Source organism: Scyliorhinus torazame, chromosome 3 (genome assembly GCF_047496885.1).
Source record: "Scyliorhinus torazame isolate Kashiwa2021f chromosome 3, sScyTor2.1, whole genome shotgun sequence".
Classification (NCBI taxonomy): Eukaryota; Metazoa; Chordata; class Chondrichthyes; order Carcharhiniformes; family Scyliorhinidae; genus Scyliorhinus; species Scyliorhinus torazame.
In genome coordinates this window covers 361,001,030-361,021,080 of record NC_092709.1, presented here as the reverse complement: position 1 = coordinate 361,021,080, position 20,051 = coordinate 361,001,030, and the positions used below count along the sequence as shown (strand labels likewise).

Below are 20,051 nucleotides of genomic sequence, written 5' to 3'. Positions count from 1 at the left end.
AATGCAAACTGGTGTTTGTCGAACTCATTAATTTGTCTGCCTTTTTAGATGCTACCCCGAGTCCCATTTTGTGTTACTGGTACATGAACATCGTGGGAAATGAATTTGGAAATTGTGGCCGGAAAGAAGATGGTTCTTTTGTCAGTTGCTCTATAAAGTAAGTAACAATGTCTGGAGGATGTGCCTTGCAGCTGTACAGCCTGAAGAGCCAATGGGACAGTGGTTAAGATTGTCAGAAGTAACTGCAATTAATGTGCAGAATTGAAAGCACAGTGCTCCATAGATTGGACTGGATTTGTTTATTGTCACGTATACCGAGGTACACTGAAAAATGTTGTTCTGCGTACAGTCCAGACAGATCATTCCATCCATGGGAAAAAAAAGGGTAAACATAAATACATGATGTAAATACAGAGACATGGGCATCGGGTGAAGCATATCAGAGCTCAGTGGAGAACATAGAGTTATAGATGTTTACAGCATGGATGTTTCTATCACTAAGCTCACCCACTAACTTTCACCGAGTCACCACTCCATCCCCCAACTCCCGTCCCGTCACCACTCCATCCCCCAACTCCCTTCACCACTCCATCCCCCAACTCCCGTCACCACTCCATCCCCCAACTCCTGCCCCGTCACCACTCCAACCCCCAATTCCCTCCCCGTCACCACTCCATCCCCCAACTCACGTCACCACTCCATCCCCCAACTCCCGTCACCACTCCATCCCCCAACTCCCGTCACCACTCCATCCCCCAACTCCCGTCACCACTCCATCCCCCAACTCCCGTCACCACTCCATCCCCCAACTCCCGCCCCGTCACCACTCCATCCCCCAACTCCCGTCACCACTCCATCCCCCAACTCCCGTCACCACGCCATCCCCCAACTCCCATCACCACTCCATTCCCCAACTCCCGCCCCGTCACCACTCCATCCCCCAACTCCCGCCCCGTCACCACTCCATCCCCCAACTCCCGTCACCACTCCATCCCCCAACTCCCGTCATCATTCCATCCCCCAACTCCCGCCCCGTCATCACTCCATCCCCCAACTCCCGTCACCACTCCATCCCCCAACTCCCGTCACCACCCCACCCCCCAACTCCCGTCACCACTCCATCCCCCAACTCCCGCCCCGTCACCACTCCATCCCCCAACTCCCATCACCACTCCATCCCCCAACTCCCGTCACCACCCACCCCCCAACTCCCGTCACCACTCCATCCCCCAACTCCCGCCCCGTCACCACTCCATCCCCCAACTCTCGTAACCACTCCATCCCCCAACTCCCGTCACCACCCATCCCCCAACTCCAGTCACCACTCCATCCCCCAACTCCCGTCACCACTCCATCCCCCAACTCCTGTCACCACTCCATCCCCCAACTCCCGTCACCACTCCATCGCCCAACTCCCGTCACCACTCCATCCCCCAACTCCCGTCCCGTCACCACTCCATCCCCCAACTCCCGTCACCACTCCATCCCCCAACTTCCGTCACCACTCCATCCCCCAACTCCCGTCACCACTCCATCCCCCAACTCCCGTCACCACTCCATCCCCCAACTCCCGTCACCACTCCATCCCCCAACTCCCGTCACCACTCCATCGCCCAACTCCCGTCACCACTCCATCCCCCAACTCCCGTCCCGTCACCACTCCATCCCCCAACTCCCGTCACCACTCCATCCCCCAACTCCCGTCACCATCCATCCCCCAACTCCCGTCACCACTCCATCCCCCAACTCCCGTCACCACTCCATCCCCCAACTCCCGTCACCACTCCATCCCCCAACACCCGCCCCGTCACCACTCCATCCCCCAACTCCCGTCACCACTCCATCCCCCAACTCCCGTCACCACTCCATCCCCAACTCCAGTCACCACTCCATCCCCCAACTCCCTTCACCACTCCATCCCCCAACTCCTGCCCCGTCACCACTCCAACCCCCAATTCCCTCCCCGTCACCACTCCATCCCCCAACTCCCGCCCGTCACCACTCCATCCCCCAACTCCCGTCACCACTCCATCCCCCAACTCCCGTCACCACTCCATCCCCCAACTCCAGCCTCGTCACCACCCCACCCCCCAACTCCAGTCACCACTCCATCCCCCAACTCCAGTCACCACTCCATCCCCCAACTCCCGTCACCACTCCATCCCCCAACTCCCGTCACCACTCCATCCCCCAACTCCCGTCACCACTCCATCCCCCAACTCCCGTCACCACGCCATTCCCCAACTCCCGTCACCACTCCATTCCCCAACTCCCGCCCCGTCACCACTCCATCCCCCAACTCCCGCCGCGTCACCTCTCCATCCCCCAACTCTCGTCCCGTCACCACTCCATTCCCCAACTCCAGTCACCACTCCATCCCCCAACTCCGGCCCCGTCAACACTCCATCCCCAACTCGGGTCACCACTCCATCCCCCAACTCCCGTCCCGTCACCACTCCATCCCCCAACTCCCGTCACCACTCCATCCCCCAACTCCCGTCACCACTCCATCCCCCAACTCCCGTCACCATCCATCCCCCAACTCCCGCCCCGTCACCACTCCATCCCCCAACTCCCGTCACCACTCCATCGCCCAACTCCCGTCACCACTCCATCCCCCAACTCCCGTCACCACTCCATCCCCCAACACCCGCCCCGTCACCACCCCATCCCCCAACTCCCGTCACCACTCCATCGCCCAACTCCCGTCACCACTCCATCGCCCAACTCCAGCCTCGTCACCACCCCACCCCCCAACTCCAGTCACCACTCCATCCCCCAACTCCAGTCACCACTCCATCCCCCAACTCCCGTCACCACTCCATCCCCCAACTCCCGTCACCACTCCATCCCCCAACTCCCGTCACCACTCCATCCCCCAACTCCCGTCACCACTCCATCCCCCAACTCCCACCCGCCACCACTCCATCCCCCAACTCCCGTCACCACTCCATCCCCCAACTCCTGTCACCACTCCATCCCCCAACTCCTGCCCCGTCACCACTCCATCCCCCAACTCCCGTCCCGTCACCACTCCATCCCCCAACTCCAGTCACCACTCCATCCCCCAACTCGCGTCACCACTCCATCCCCCAACTCCCGTCACCACTCCATCCCCCAACTCCCGCCCCGTCATCACTCCATCCCCCAACTCCCGTCACCACTCCATCCCCCAACTCCCGTCACCACTCCATCCCCCAACTCCCGTCACCACTCCATCCCCCAACTCCCGTCACCACTCCATCCCCCAACTCCCGCCCCGTCACCACTCCATCCCCCAACTCCCGCCGCGTCACCTCTCCATCCCCCAACTCCCGCCTCGTCACCACTCCATTCCCCAACTCCCGTCACCACTCCATCCCCCAACTCCCGTCACCACTCCATCCCCCAACTCCAGCCTCGTCACCACCCCACCCCCCAACTCCAGTCACCACTCCATTCCCCAACTCCCGTCACCACTCCATCCCCCAACTCCCGTCACCTCTCCATCCCCCAACTCCCGCCCCGTCACCACTCCATTCCCCAACTCCCGTCACCACTCCATCCCCCAACTCCCGTCACCACTCCATCCCCCAACTCCCGCCGCGTCACCTCTCCATCCCCCAACTCCCGCCGCGTCACCTCTCCATCCCCCAACTCCCGCCCCGTCACCACTCCATTCCCCAACTCCCGTCACCACTCCATCCCCCAACTCCCGTCACCACTCCATCCCCCAACTCCAGCCTCGTCACCACCCCACCCCCCAACTCCAGTCACCACTCCATTCCCCAACTCCCGTCACCACTCCATCCCCCAACTCCCGTCACCTCTCCATCCCCCAACTCCCGCCCCGTCACCACTCCATTCCCCAACTCCCGTCACCACTCCATCCCCCAACTCCCGTCACCACTCCATCCCCCAACTCCCGCCGCGTCACCTCTCCATCCCCCAACTCCCGTCCCGTCACCACTCCATCCCCCAACTCCAGTCACCACTCCATCCCCCAACTCCGGCCCCGTCAACACTCCATCCCCAACTCGGGTCACCACTTCATCCCCCAACTCCCGCCCCGTCACCAGTCCATCCCCCAACTCCCGCCACGTCACCACCCCACCCCCCAACTCCCGTCACCACTCCATCCCCCAACACCCGCCCCGTCACCACCCCATCCCCCAACTCCCGTCACCACTCCATCGCCCAACTCCCGTCTCCACTCCATCCCCCAACTCCCGTCACCACTCCATCGCCCAACTCCCGTCACCACTCCATCCCCCAACTCCCGTCACCACTCCATCGCCCAACTCCCGTCACCACTCAATTCCCCAACTCCCGCCCCGTCTTCACTCCATCCCCCAACTCCCGTCACCACTCCATCCCCCAACACCCGCCCCGTCACCACCCCATCCCCCAACTCCCGTCACCACTCCATCGCCCAACTCCCGTCACCACTCCATCCCCCAACTCCCGTCACCACTCAATCCCCCAACTCCCGTCACCACTCCATCCCCCAACTCCCGTCACCACTCCATCCCCCAATTCCCGCCCCGCCACCACTCCATCCCCCAACTCCCGTCACCACTCCATCCCCCAACTCCCGCCCCGTCACCACTCCATCCCCCAACTCCCGTCACCACTCCATCCCCCAACTCCCGTCACCACTCCATCCCCCAACTCCCGTCACCACTCCATCCCCCAACTCCCGTCACCACTCCATCCCCCAACTCCCGCCCCGTCACCACCCCATCCCCCAACTCCCGTCACCACTCCATCCCCCAACTCCCGCCACCACTCCAACCCCCAACTCCAGGCTCGTCACCACTCCATCCCCCAACTCCCGCCACCACTCCATCCCCCAACTCCAGCCTCGTCACCACTCCATCCCCCACCTCCCGTCACCACTCCATCCCCCAACACCCGCCCCGTCACCACCCCATCCCCCAACTCCCGTCACCACCCATCCCCCAACTCCAGTCACCACTCCATCCCCCAACTCCCGTCACCACTCCATCCCCCAACTCCCGTCACCACTCCATCCCCCAACTCCCGTCATCACTCCATCCCCCAACTCCCGTCCCGTCATCTCTCCATCCCCCAACTCCCGTCCCGTCACCACTCCATTCCCCAACTCCAGTCACCACTCCATCCCCCAACTCCCGCCCCGTCACCACTCCATCCCCCAACTCCCGTCCCGTCACCACTCCATCCCCCAACTCCAGTCACCACTCCATCCCCCAACTCCCGTCACCACTCCATCCCCCAACTCCCGTCACCACTCCATCCCCCAACTCCCGTCACCACTCCATCCCCCAACTCCCGCCCCGTCACCACTCCATCCCCCAACTCCCGCCCCGTCACCACTCCATCCCCCAACTCCCGTCACCACTCCATCCCCCAACTCCCGTCACCACTCCATCCCCCAACTCCCGTCATCTCTCCATCCCCCAACTCCCGCCCCGTCACCACTCCATTCCCCAACTCCAGTCACCACTCCATCCCCCAACTCCGGCCCCGTCAACACTCCATCCCCAACTCGGGTCACCACTCCATCCCCCAACTCCCGTCCCGTCACCACTACATCCGCCAACCCCCGTTAACACTCCATCCCCCAACTCCCGTCACCACTCCATCCCCCAACTCCCGTCACCACTCCATCCCCCAACTCCCGTCACCACTCCATCCCCCAACTCCCATCACCACTCCATCCCCCAACTCCCGCCCCGTCACCACTCCATCCCCCAACTCCCGTCACCACTCCATTCCCCAACTCCCGTCACCATCCATCCCCCAACTCCCGCCCCGTCACCACTCCATCCCCCAACTCCCGTCACCACTCCATCCCCCAACTCCCATCACCACTCCATCCCCCAACTCCCGCCCCCTCACCACTCCATCCCCCAACTCCCGTCACCACTCCATCCCCCAACTCCCGTCACCACTCCATCCCCCAACTCCCGTCCCGTCACCACTCCATCCCCCAACTCCCGTCACCACTCCATTCCCCAACTCCCGTCACCATCCATCCCCCAACTCCCGCCCCGTCACCACTCCATCCCCCAACTCCCGTCACCACTCCATCCCCCAACTCCCGCCCCGTCATCACTCCATCCCCCAACTCCCGTCACCACTCCATCCCCCAACTCCAGTCACCACTCCATCCCCCAACTCCCGTCACCACTCCATCCCCCAACTCCCGCCCCGTCATCACTCCATCCCCCAACTCCCGTCACCACTCCATCCCCCAACTCCCGCCCCGTCACCACTCCATCCCCCAACTCCCGCCCCGTCACCACTCCATCCCCCAACTCCAGTCACCACTCCATCCCCCAACTCCCGCCCCGTCACCACTCCATCCCCCGACTCCCGCCCCGTCATCTCTCCATCCCCCAACTCCCGTCCCGTCACCACTCCATCCCCCAACTCCTGCCCCATCATCACTCCATCCCCCAACTCCCGTCTCCACTCCATCGCCCAACTCCCGTCACCACTCCATCCCCATACTCCCGTCACCACTCCATCCCCCAACTCCCGTCACCACTCCATCCCCCAACTCCCGTCACCATCCATCCCCCAACTCCCGTCCCGTCACCACTCCATCCCCCAACTCCCGTCACCACTTCATCCCCCAACTCCCGTCACCACGCCATTCCCCAACTCCCGTCACCACTCCATTCCCCAACTCCCGCCCCGTCACCACTCCATCCCCCAACTCCCGCCGCGTCACCTCTCCATCCCCCAACTCTCGTCCCGTCACCACTCCATTCCCCAACTCCAGTCACCACTCCATCCCCCAACTCCGGCCCCGTCAACACTCCATCCCCAACTCGGGTCACCACTCCATCCCCCAACTCCCGTCCCGTCACCACTCCATCCCCCAACTCCCGTCACCACTCCATCCCCCAACTCCCGTCACCACTCCATCCCCCAACTCCCGTCACCATCCATCCCCCAACTCCCGCCCCGTCACCACTCCATCCCCCAACTCCCGTCACCACTCCATCGCCCAACTCCCGTCACCACTCCATCCCCCAACTCCCGTCACCACTCCATCCCCCAACACCCGCCCCGTCACCACCCCATCCCCCAACTCCCGTCACCACTCCATCGCCCAACTCCCGTCACCACTCCATCGCCCAACTCCAGCCTCGTCACCACCCCACCCCCCAACTCCAGTCACCACTCCATCCCCCAACTCCAGTCACCACTCCATCCCCCAACTCCCGTCACCACTCCATCCCCCAACTCCCGTCACCACTCCATCCCCCAACTCCCGTCACCACTCCATCCCCCAACTCCCGTCACCACTCCATCCCCCAACTCCCACCCGCCACCACTCCATCCCCCAACTCCCGTCACCACTCCATCCCCCAACTCCTGTCACCACTCCATCCCCCAACTCCTGCCCCGTCACCACTCCATCCCCCAACTCCCGTCCCGTCACCACTCCATCCCCCAACTCCAGTCACCACTCCATCCCCCAACTCGCGTCACCACTCCATCCCCCAACTCCCGTCACCACTCCATCCCCCAACTCCCGCCCCGTCATCACTCCATCCCCCAACTCCCGTCACCACTCCATCCCCCAACTCCCGTCACCACTCCATCCCCCAACTCCCGTCACCACTCCATCCCCCAACTCCCGTCACCACTCCATCCCCCAACTCCCGCCCCGTCACCACTCCATCCCCCAACTCCCGCCGCGTCACCTCTCCATCCCCCAACTCCCGCCTCGTCACCACTCCATTCCCCAACTCCCGTCACCACTCCATCCCCCAACTCCCGTCACCACTCCATCCCCCAACTCCAGCCTCGTCACCACCCCACCCCCCAACTCCAGTCACCACTCCATTCCCCAACTCCCGTCACCACTCCATCCCCCAACTCCCGTCACCTCTCCATCCCCCAACTCCCGCCCCGTCACCACTCCATTCCCCAACTCCCGTCACCACTCCATCCCCCAACTCCCGTCACCACTCCATCCCCCAACTCCCGCCGCGTCACCTCTCCATCCCCCAACTCCCGCCGCGTCACCTCTCCATCCCCCAACTCCCGCCCCGTCACCACTCCATTCCCCAACTCCCGTCACCACTCCATCCCCCAACTCCCGTCACCACTCCATCCCCCAACTCCAGCCTCGTCACCACCCCACCCCCCAACTCCAGTCACCACTCCATTCCCCAACTCCCGTCACCACTCCATCCCCCAACTCCCGTCACCTCTCCATCCCCCAACTCCCGCCCCGTCACCACTCCATTCCCCAACACCCGTCACCACTCCATCCCCCAACTCCCGTCACCACTCCATCCCCCAACTCCCGCCGCGTCACCTCTCCATCCCCCAACTCCCGTCCCGTCACCACTCCATCCCCCAACTCCAGTCACCACTCCATCCCCCAACTCCGGCCCCGTCAACACTCCATCCCCAACTCGGGTCACCACTTCATCCCCCAACTCCCGCCCCGTCACCAGTCCATCCCCCAACTCCCGCCACGTCACCACCCCACCCCCCAACTCCCGTCACCACTCCATCCCCCAACACCCGCCCCGTCACCACCCCATCCCCCAACTCCCGTCACCACTCCATCGCCCAACTCCCGTCTCCACTCCATCCCCCAACTCCCGTCACCACTCCATCGCCCAACTCCCGTCACCACTCCATCCCCCAACTCCCGTCACCACTCCATCGCCCAACTCCCGTCACCACTCAATCCCCCAACTCCCGCCCCGTCTTCACTCCATCCCCCAACTCCCGTCACCACTCCATCCCCCAACACCCGCCCCGTCACCACCCCATCCCCCAACTCCCGTCACCACTCCATCGCCCAACTCCCGTCACCACTCCATCCCCCAACTCCCGTCACCACTCAATCCCCCAACTCCCGTCACCACTCCATCCCCCAACTCCCGTCACCACTCCATCCCCCAATTCCCGCCCCGCCACCACTCCATCCCCCAACTCCCGTCACCACTCCATCCCCCAACTCCCGCCCCGTCACCACTCCATCCCCCAACTCCCGTCACCACTCCATCCCCCAACTCCCGTCACCACTCCATCCCCCAACTCCCGTCACCACTCCATCCCCCAACTCCCGTCACCACTCCATCCCCCAACTCCCGCCCCGTCACCACCCCATCCCCCAACTCCCGTCACCACTCCATCCCCCAACTCCCGCCACCACTCCATCCCCCAACTCCAGGCTCGTCACCACTCCATCCCCCAACTCCCGCCACCACTCCATCCCCCAACTCCAGCCTCGTCACCACTCCATCCCCCACCTCCCGTCACCACTCCATCCCCCAACACCCGCCCCGTCACCACCCCATCCCCCAACTCCCGTCACCACCCATCCCCCAACTCCAGTCACCACTCCATCCCCCAACTCCCGTCACCACTCCATCCCCCAACTCCCGTCACCACTCCATCCCCCAACTCCCGTCATCACTCCATCCCCCAACTCCCGTCCCGTCATCTCTCCATCCCCCAACTCCCGTCCCGTCACCACTCCATTCCCCAACTCCAGTCACCACTCCATCCCCCAACTCCCGCCCCGTCACCACTCCATCCCCCAACTCCCGTCCCGTCACCACTCCATCCCCCAACTCCAGTCACCACTCCATCCCCCATCTCCCGTCACCACTCCATCCCCCAACTCCCGTCACCACTCCATCCCCCAACTCCCGTCACCACTCCATCCCCCAACTCCCGCCCCGTCACCACTCCATCCCCCAACTCCCGCCCCGTCACCACTCCATCCCCCAACTCCCGTCACCACTCCATCCCCCAACTCCCGTCACCACTCCATCCCCCAACTCCCGTCATCTCTCCATCCCCCAACTCCCGCCCCGTCACCACTCCATTCCCCAACTCCAGTCACCACTCCATCCCCCAACTCCGGCCCCGTCAACACTCCATCCCCAACTCGGGTCACCACTCCATCCCCCAACTCCCGTCCCGTCACCACTACATCCGCCAACCCCCGTTAACACTCCATCCCCCAACTCCCGTCACCACTCCATCCCCCAACTCCCGTCACCACTCCATCCCCCAACTCCCGTCACCACTCCATCCCCCAACTCCCATCACCACTCCATCCCCCAACTCCCGCCCCGTCACCACTCCATCCCCCAACTCCCGTCACCACTCCATTCCCCAACTCCCGTCACCATCCATCCCCCAACTCCCGCCCCGTCACCACTCCATCCCCCAACTCCCGTCACCACTCCATCCCCCAACTCCCATCACCACTCCATCCCCCAACTCCCGCCCCCTCACCACTCCATCCCCCAACTCCCGTCACCACTCCATCCCCCAACTCCCGTCACCACTCCATCCCCCAACTCCCGTCCCGTCACCACTCCATCCCCCAACTCCCGTCACCACTCCATTCCCCAACTCCCGTCACCATCCATCCCCCAACTCCCGCCCCGTCACCACTCCATCCCCCAACTCCCGTCACCACTCCATCCCCCAACTCCCGCCCCGTCATCACTCCATCCCCCAACTCCCGTCACCACTCCATCCCCCAACTCCAGTCACCACTCCATCCCCCAACTCCCGTCACCACTCCATCCCCCAACTCCCGCCCCGTCATCACTCCATCCCCCAACTCCCGTCACCACTCCATCCCCCAACTCCCGCCCCGTCACCACTCCATCCCCCAACTCCCGCCCCGTCACCACTCCATCCCCCAACTCCAGTCACCACTCCATCCCCCAACTCCCGCCCCGTCACCACTCCATCCCCCGACTCCCGCCCCGTCATCTCTCCATCCCCCAACTCCCGTCCCGTCACCACTCCATCCCCCAACTCCTGCCCCATCATCACTCCATCCCCCAACTCCCGTCTCCACTCCATCGCCCAACTCCCGTCACCACTCCATCCCCATACTCCCGTCACCACTCCATCCCCCAACTCCCGTCACCACTCCATCCCCCAACTCCCGTCACCATCCATCCCCCAACTCCCGTCCCGTCACCACTCCATCCCCCAACTCCCGTCACCACTTCATCCCCCAACTCCCGTCACCACGCCATTCCCCAACTCCCGTCACCACTCCATTCCCCAACTCCCGCCCCGTCACCACTCCATCCCCCAACTCCCGCCGCGTCACCTCTCCATCCCCCAACTCTCGTCCCGTCACCACTCCATTCCCCAACTCCAGTCACCACTCCATCCCCCAACTCCGGCCCCGTCAACACTCCATCCCCAACTCGGGTCACCACTCCATCCCCCAACTCCCGTCCCGTCACCACTCCATCCCCCAACTCCCGTCACCACTCCATCCCCCAACTCCCGTCACCACTCCATCCCCCAACTCCCGTCACCATCCATCCCCCAACTCCCGCCCCGTCACCACTCCATCCCCCAACTCCCGTCACCACTCCATCGCCCAACTCCCGTCACCACTCCATCCCCCAACTCCCGTCACCACTCCATCCCCCAACACCCGCCCCGTCACCACCCCATCCCCCAACTCCCGTCACCACTCCATCGCCCAACTCCCGTCACCACTCCATCGCCCAACTCCCGTCACCACTCCATCCCCCAACTCCCGTCACCACTCAATCCCCCAACTCCCGTCACCACTCCATCCCCCAACTCCCGCCACCACTCCATCCCTCAACTCCCGCCCCGTCACCACTCCATCCCCCAACTCCTGCCCCGTCACCACTCCATCACCCAACTCCAGCCTCGTCACCATTCCATCCCCCAACCCCCGTCACCACCCATCCCCCAACTCCAGTCACCACTCCATCCCCCAACTCCCGTCACCACTCCATCCCCCAACTCCCGTCACCACTCCATCCCCCATCTCCCGTCACCACTCCATCCCCCAACTCCCGTCATCACTCCATCCCCCAACTCCCGTCCCGTCATCTCTCCATCCCCCAACTCCCGTCCCGTCACCACTCCATTCCCCAACTCCAGTCACCACTCCATCCCCCAACTCCCGCCCCGTCACCACTCCATCCCCCAACTCCCGCCGCGTCACCTCTCCATCCCCCAACTCCCGTCCCGTCACCACTCCATCCCCCAACTCCAGTCACCACTCCATCCCCCAACTCCCGTCACCACTCCATCCCCCAACTCCCGTCACCACTCCATCCCCCAACTCCCGTCACCACTCCGTCCCCCAACACCCGCCCCGTCACCACTCCATCCCCCAAATCCCGTCACCACTCCGTCCCCCAACTCCGGCCCCGTCAACACTCCATCCCCAATTCGGGTCACCACTCCATCCCCCAACTCCCGTCCCGTCACCACTCCATCCCCCAACTCCCGTCACCACTCCATCCCCCAACTCCCGTCCCGTCACCACTCCATCCCCCAACTCCCGTCACCACTCCATTCCCCAACTCCCGTCACCATCCATCCCCCAACTCCCGCCCCGTCACCACTCCATCCCCCAACTCCCGTCACCACTCCATCCCCCAACTCCCGTCACCACTCCATCCCCCAACTCCCGTCACCTCTCCATCCCCCAACTCCCGCCCCGTCACCACTCCATTCCCCAACTCCCGTCACCACTCCATCCCCCAACTCCCGTCACCACTCCATCCCCCAACTCCCGCCGCGTCACCTCTCCATCCCCCAACTCCCGTCCCGTCACCACTCCATCCCCCAACTCCAGTCACCACTCCATCCCCCAACTCCGGCCCCGTCAACACTCCATCCCCAACTCGGGTCACCACTTCATCCCCCAACTCCCGCCCCGTCACCAGTCCATCCCCCAACTCCCGCCACGTCACCACCCCACCCCCCAACTCCCGTCACCACTCCATCCCCCAACACCCGCCCCGTCACCACCCCATCCCCCAACTCCCGTCACCACTCCATCGCCCAACTCCCGTCTCCACTCCATCCCCCAACTCCCGTCACCACTCCATCGCCCAACTCCCGTCACCACTCCATCCCCCAACTCCCGTCACCACTCCATCGCCCAACTCCCGTCAACACTCAATCCCCCAACTCCCGCCCCGTCTTCACTCCATCCCCCAACTCCCGTCACCACTCCATCCCCCAACACCCGCCCCGTCACCACCCCATCCCCCAACTACCGTCACCACTCCATCGCCCAACTCCCGTCACCACTCCATCCCCCAACTCCCGTCACCACTCAATCCCCCAACTCCCGTCACCACTCCATCCCCCAACTCCCGTCACCACTCCATCCCCCAATTCCCGCCCCGCCACCACTCCATCCCCCAACTCCCGTCACCACTCCATCCCCCAACTCCCGCCCCGTCACCACTCCATCCCCCAACTCCCGTCACCACTCCATCCCCCAACTCCCGTCACCACTCCATCCCCCAACTCCCGTCACCACTCCATCCCCCAACTCCCGTCACCACTCCATCCCCCAACTCCCGCCCCGTCACCACTCCATCCCCCAACTCCCGTCACCACTCCATCCCCCAACTCCCGCCACCACTCCATCCCCCAACTCCAGGCTCGTCACCACTCCATCCCCCAACTCCCGCCACCACTCCATCCCCCAACTCCAGCCTCGTCACCACTCCATCCCCCACCTCCCGTCACCACTCCATCCCCCAACACCCGCCCCGTCACCACCCCATCCCCCAACTCCCGTCACCACCCATCCCCCAACTCCAGTCACCACTCCATCCCCCAACTCCCGTCACCACTCCATCCCCCAACTCCCGTCACCACTCCATCCCCCAACTCCCGTCATCACTCCATCCCCCAACTCCCGTCCCGTCATCTCTCCATCCCCCAACTCCCGTCCCGTCACCACTCCATTCCCCAACTCCAGTCACCACTCCATCCCCCAACTCCCGCCCCGTCACCACTCCATCCCCCAACTCCCATCCCGTCACCACTCCATCCCCCAACTCCAGTCACCACTCCATCCCCCAACTCCCGTCACCACTCCATCCCCCAACTCCCGTCACCACTCCATCCCCCAACTCCCGTCACCACTCCATCCCCCAACTCCCGCCCCGTCACCACTCCATCCCCCAACTCCCGCCCCGTCACCACTCCATCCCCCAACTCCCGTCACCACTCCATCCCCCAACTCCCGTCACCACTCCATCCCCCAACTCCCGTCATCTCTCCATCCCCCAACTCCCGCCCCGTCACAACTCCATTCCCCAACTCCAGTCACCACTCCATCCCCCAACTCCGGCCCCGTCAACACTCCATCCCCAACTCGGGTCACCACTCCTTCCCCCAACTCCCGTCCCGTCACCACTACATCCGCCAACCCCCGTTAACACTCCATCCCCCAACTCCCGTCACCACTCCATCCCCCAACTCCCGTCACCACTCCATCCCCCAACACCCGCCCCGTCACCACCCCATCCCCCAACTCCCGTCACCACTCCATCGCCCAACTCCCGTCACCACCCCATCGCCCAACTCCCGTCACCACTCCATCCCCCAACTCCCGTCACCACTCAATCCCCCAACTCCCGTCACCACTCCATCCCCCAACTCCCGCCACCACTCCATCCCCCAACTCCCGTCACCACTCCATCCCTCAACTCCCGCCCCGTCACCACTCCATCCCCCAACTCCTGCCCCGTCACCACTCCATCACCCAACTCCAGCCTCGTCACCATTCCATCCCCCAACTCCCGTCACCACCCATCCCCCAACTCCAGTCACCACTCCATCCCCCAACTCCCGTCACCACTCCATCCCCCAACTCCCGTCACCACTCCATCCCCCATCTCCCGTCACCACTCCATCCCCCAACTCCCGTCATCACTCCATCCCCCAACTCCCGTCCCGTCATCTCTCCATCCCCCAACTCCCGTCCCGTCACCACTCCATTCCCCAACTCCAGTCACCACTCCATCCCCCAACTCCCGCCCCGTCACCACTCCATCCCCCAACTCCCGCCGCGTCACCTCTCCATCCCCCAACTCCCGACCCGTCACCACTCCATCCCCCAACTCCAGTCACCACTCCATCCCCCAACTCCCGTCACCACTCCATCCCCCAACTCCCGTCACCACTCCATCCCCCAACTCCCGTCACCACTCCGTCCCCCAACACCCGCCCCGTCACCACTCCATCCCCCAACTCCCGTCACCACTCCGTCCCCCAACTCCGGCCCCGTCAACACTCCATCCCCAATTCGGGTCACCACTCCATCCCCCAACTCCCGTCCCGTCACCACTCCATCCCCCAACTCCCGTCACCACTCCATCCCCCAACTCCCGTCCCGTCACCACTCCATCCCCCAACTCCCGTCACCACTCCATTCCCCAACTCCCGTCACCATCCATCCCCCAACTCCCGCCCCGTCACCACTCCATCCCCCAACTCCCGTCACCACTCCATCCCCCAACTCCCGTCACCACTCCATCCCCCAACTCCCGTCACCTCTCCATCCCCCAACTCCCGCCCCGTCACCACTCCATTCCCCAACTCCCGTCACCACTCCATCCCCCAACTCCCGTCACCACTCCATCCCCCAACTCCCGCCGCGTCACCTCTCCATCCCCCAACTCCCGTCCCGTCACCACTCCATCCCCCAACTCCAGTCACCACTCCATCCCCCAACTCCGGCCCCGTCAACACTCCATCCCCAACTCGGGTCACCACTTCATCCCCCAACTCCCGCCCCGTCACCAGTCCATCCCCCAACTCCCGCCACGTCACCACCCCACCCCCCAACTCCCGTCACCACTCCATCCCCCAACACCCGCCCCGTCACCACCCCATCCCCCAACTCCCGTCACCACTCCATCGCCCAACTCCCGTCTCCACTCCATCCCCCAACTCCCGTCACCACTCCATCGCCCAACTCCCGTCACCACTCCATCCCCCAACTCCCGTCACCACTCCATCGCCCAACTCCCGTCACCACTCAATCCCCCAACTCCCGCCCCGTCTTCACTCCATCCCCCAACTCCCGTCACCACTCCATCCCCCAACACCCGCCCCGTCACCACCCCATCCCCCAACTCCCGTCACCACTCCATCGCCCAACTCCCGTCACCACTCCATCCCCCAACTCCCGTCACCACTCAATCCCCCAACTCCCGTCACCACTCCATCCCCCAACTCCCGTCACCACTCCATCCCCCAATTCCCGCCCCGCCACCACTCCATCCCCCAACTCCCGTCACCACTCCATCCCCCAACTCCCGCCCCGTCACCACTCCATCCCCCAACTCCCGTCACCACTCCATCCCCCAACTCCCGTCACCACTCCATCCCCCAACTCCCGTCACCACTCCATCCCCCAACTCCCGTCACCACTCCATCCCCCAACTCCCGCCCCGTCACCACTCCATCCCCCAACTCCCGTCACCACTCCATCCCCCAACTCCCGCCACCACTCCATCCCCCAACTCCAGGCTCGTCACCACTCCATCCCCCAACTCCCGCCACCACTCCATCCCCCAACTCCAGCCTCGTCACCACTCCATCCCCCACCTCCCGTCACCACTCCATCCCCCAACACCCGCCCCGTCACCACCCCATCCCCCAACTCCCGTCACCACCCATCCCCCAACTCCAGTCACCACTCCATCCCCCAACTCCCGTCACCACTCCATCCCCCAACTCCCGTCACCACTCCATCCCCCAACTCCCGTCATCACTCCATCCCCCAACTCCCGTCCCGTCATCTCTCCATCCCCCAACTCCCGTCCCGTCACCACTCCATTCCCCAACTCCAGTCACCACTCCATCCCCCAACTCCCGCCCCGTCACCACTCCATCCCCCAACTCCCATCCCGTCACCACTCCATCCCCCAACTCCAGTCACCACTCCATCCCCCAACTCCCGTCACCACTCCATCCCCCAACTCCCGTCACCACTCCATCCCCCAACTCCCGTCACCACTCCATCCCCCAACTCCCGCCCCGTCACCACTCCATCCCCCAACTCCCGCCCCGTCACCACTCCATCCCCCAACTCCCGTCACCACTCCATCCCCCAACTCCCGTCACCACTCCATCCCCCAACTCCCGTCATCTCTCCATCCCCCAACTCCCGCCCCGTCACAACTCCATTCCCCAACTCCAGTCACCACTCCATCCCCCAACTCCGGCCCCGTCAACACTCCATCCCCAACTCGGGTCACCACTCCTTCCCCCAACTCCCGTCCCGTCACCACTACATCCGCCAACCCCCGTTAACACTCCATCCCCCAACTCCCGTCACCACTCCATCCCCCAACTCCCGTCACCACTCCATCCCCCAACACCCGCCCCGTCACCACCCCATCCCCCAACTCCCGTCACCACTCCATCGCCCAACTCCCGTCACCACCCCATCGCCCAACTCCCGTCACCACTCCATCCCCCAACTCCCGTCACCACTCAATCCCCCAACTCCCGTCACCACTCCATCCCCCAACTCCCGCCACCACTCCATCCCCCAACTCCCGTCACCACTCCATCCCTCAACTCCCGCCCCGTCACCACTCCATCCCCCAACTCCTGCCCCGTCACCACTCCATCACCCAACTCCAGCCTCGTCACCATTCCATCCCCCAACTCCCGTCACCACCCATCCCCCAACTCCAGTCACCACTCCATCCCCCAACTCCCGTCACCACTCCATCCCCCAACTCCCGTCACCACTCCATCCCCCATCTCCCGTCACCACTCCATCCCCCAACTCCCGTCATCACTCCATCCCCCAACTCCCGTCCCGTCATCTCTCCATCCCCCAACTCCCGTCCCGTCACCACTCCATTCCCCAACTCCAGTCACCACTCCATCCCCCAACTCCCGCCCCGTCACCACTCCATCCCCCAACTCCCGCCGCGTCACCTCTCCATCCCCCAACTCCCGACCCGTCACCACTCCATCCCCCAACTCCAGTCACCACTCCATCCCCCAACTCCCGTCACCACTCCATCCCCCAACTCCCGTCACCACTCCATCCCCCAACTCCCGTCACCACTCCGTCCCCCAACACCCGCCCCGTCACCACTCCATCCCCCAACTCCCGTCACCACTCCGTCCCCCAACTCCGGCCCCGTCAACACTCCATCCCCAATTCGGGTCACCACTCCATCCCCCAACTCCCGTCCCGTCACCACTCCATCCCCCAACTCCCGTCACCACTCCATCCCCCAACTCCCGTCCCGTCACCACTCCATCCCCCAACTCCCGTCACCACTCCATTCCCCAACTCCCGTCACCATCCATCCCCCAACTCCCGCCCCGTCACCACTCCATCCCCCAACTCCCGTCACCACTCCATCCCCCAACTCCCGTCACCACTCCATCCCCCAACTCCCGTCACCTCTCCATCCCCCAACTCCCGCCCCGTCACCACTCCATTCCCCAACTCCCGTCACCACTCCATCCCCCAACTCCCGTCACCACTCCATCCCCCAACTCCCGCCGCGTCACCTCTCCATCCCCCAACTCCCGTCCCGTCACCACTCCATCCCCCAACTCCAGTCACCACTCCATCCCCCAACTCCGGCCCCGTCAACACTCCATCCCCAACTCGGGTCACCACTTCATCCCCCAACTCCCGCCCCGTCACCAGTCCATCCCCCAACTCCCGCCACGTCACCACCCCACCCCCCAACTCCCGTCACCACTCCATCCCCCAACACCCGCCCCGTCACCACCCCATCCCCCAACTCCCGTCACCACTCCATCGCCCAACTCCCGTCTCCACTCCATCCCCCAACTCCCGTCACCACTCCATCGCCCAACTCCCGTCACCACTCCATCCCCCAACTCCCGTCACCACTCCATCGCCCAACTCCCGTCACCACTCAATCCCCCAACTCCCGCCCCGTCTTCACTCCATCCCCCAACTCCCGTCACCACTCCATCCCCCAACACCCGCCCCGTCACCACCCCATCCCCCAACTCCCGTCACCACTCCATCGCCCAACTCCCGTCACCACTCCATCCCCCAACTCCCGTCACCACTCAATCCCCCAACTCCCGTCACCACTCCATCCCCCAACTCCCGTCATCACTCCATCCCCCAATTCCCGCCCCGCCACCACTCCATCCCCCAACTCCCGTCACCACTCCATCCCCCAACTCCCGCCCCGTCACCACTCCATCCCCCAACTCCCGTCACCACTCCATCCCCCAACTCCCGTCACCACTCCATCCCCCAACTCCCGTCACCACTCCATCCCCCAACTCCCGTCACCACTCCATCCCCCAACTCCCGCCCCGTCACCACTCCATCCCCCAACTCCCGTCACCACTCCATCCCCCAACTCCCGCCACCACTCCATCCCCCAACTCCAGGCTCGTCACCACTCCATCCCCCAACTCCCGCCACCACTCCATCCCCCAACTCCAGCCTCGTCACCACTCCATCCCCCACCTCCCGTCACCACTCCATCCCCCAACACCCGCCCCGTCACCACCCCATCCCCCAACTCCCGTCACCACCCATCCCCCAACTCCAGTCACCACTCCATCCCCCAACTCCCGTCACCACTCCATCCCCCAACTCCCGTCACCACTCCATCCCCCAACTCCCGTCATCACTCCATCCCCCAACTCCCGTCCCGTCATCTCTCCATCCCCCAACTCCCGTCCCGTCACCACTCCATTCCCCAACTCCAGTCACCACTCCATCCCCCAACTCCCGCCCCGTCACCACTCCATCCCCCAACTCCCATCCCGTCACCACTCCATCCCCCAACTCCAGTCACCACTCCATGCCCCAACTCCCGTCACCACTCCATCCCCCAACTCCCGTCACCACTCCATCCCCCAACTCCCGTCACCACTCCATCCCCCAACTCCCGCCCCGTCACCACTCCATCCCCCAACTCCCGCCCCGTCACCACTCCATCCCCCAACTCCCGTCACCACTCCATCCCCCAACTCCCGTCACCACTCCATCCCCCAACTCCCGTCATCTCTCCATCCCCCAACTCCCGCCCCGTCACAACTCCATTCCCCAACTCCAGTCACCACTCCATCCCCCAACTCCGGCCCCGTCAACACTCCATCCCCAACTCGGGTCACCACTCCATCCCCCAACTCCCGTCCCGTCACCACTACATCCGCCAACCCCCGTTAACACTCCATCCCCCAACTCCCGTCACCACTCCATCCCCCAACTCCCGTCACCACTCCATCCCCCAACTCCC

General features: G+C 64.3%; 1 protein-coding gene across 1 annotated transcript in view; it reads left to right on the top strand.

The window, feature by feature from the left end:
- The window catches only part of LOC140409441 (disintegrin and metalloproteinase domain-containing protein 12-like), a 587,674-nt gene that overhangs the window by 475,120 nt on the left and 92,503 nt on the right, over window positions 1-20,051 (top strand). The window contains exon 15 of the mRNA XM_072497874.1: window positions 49-157. Within this exon, the coding sequence (XP_072353975.1) occupies window positions 49-157 (109 nt within the window). The remainder of the gene's footprint in view (window positions 1-48; window positions 158-20,051) is intronic.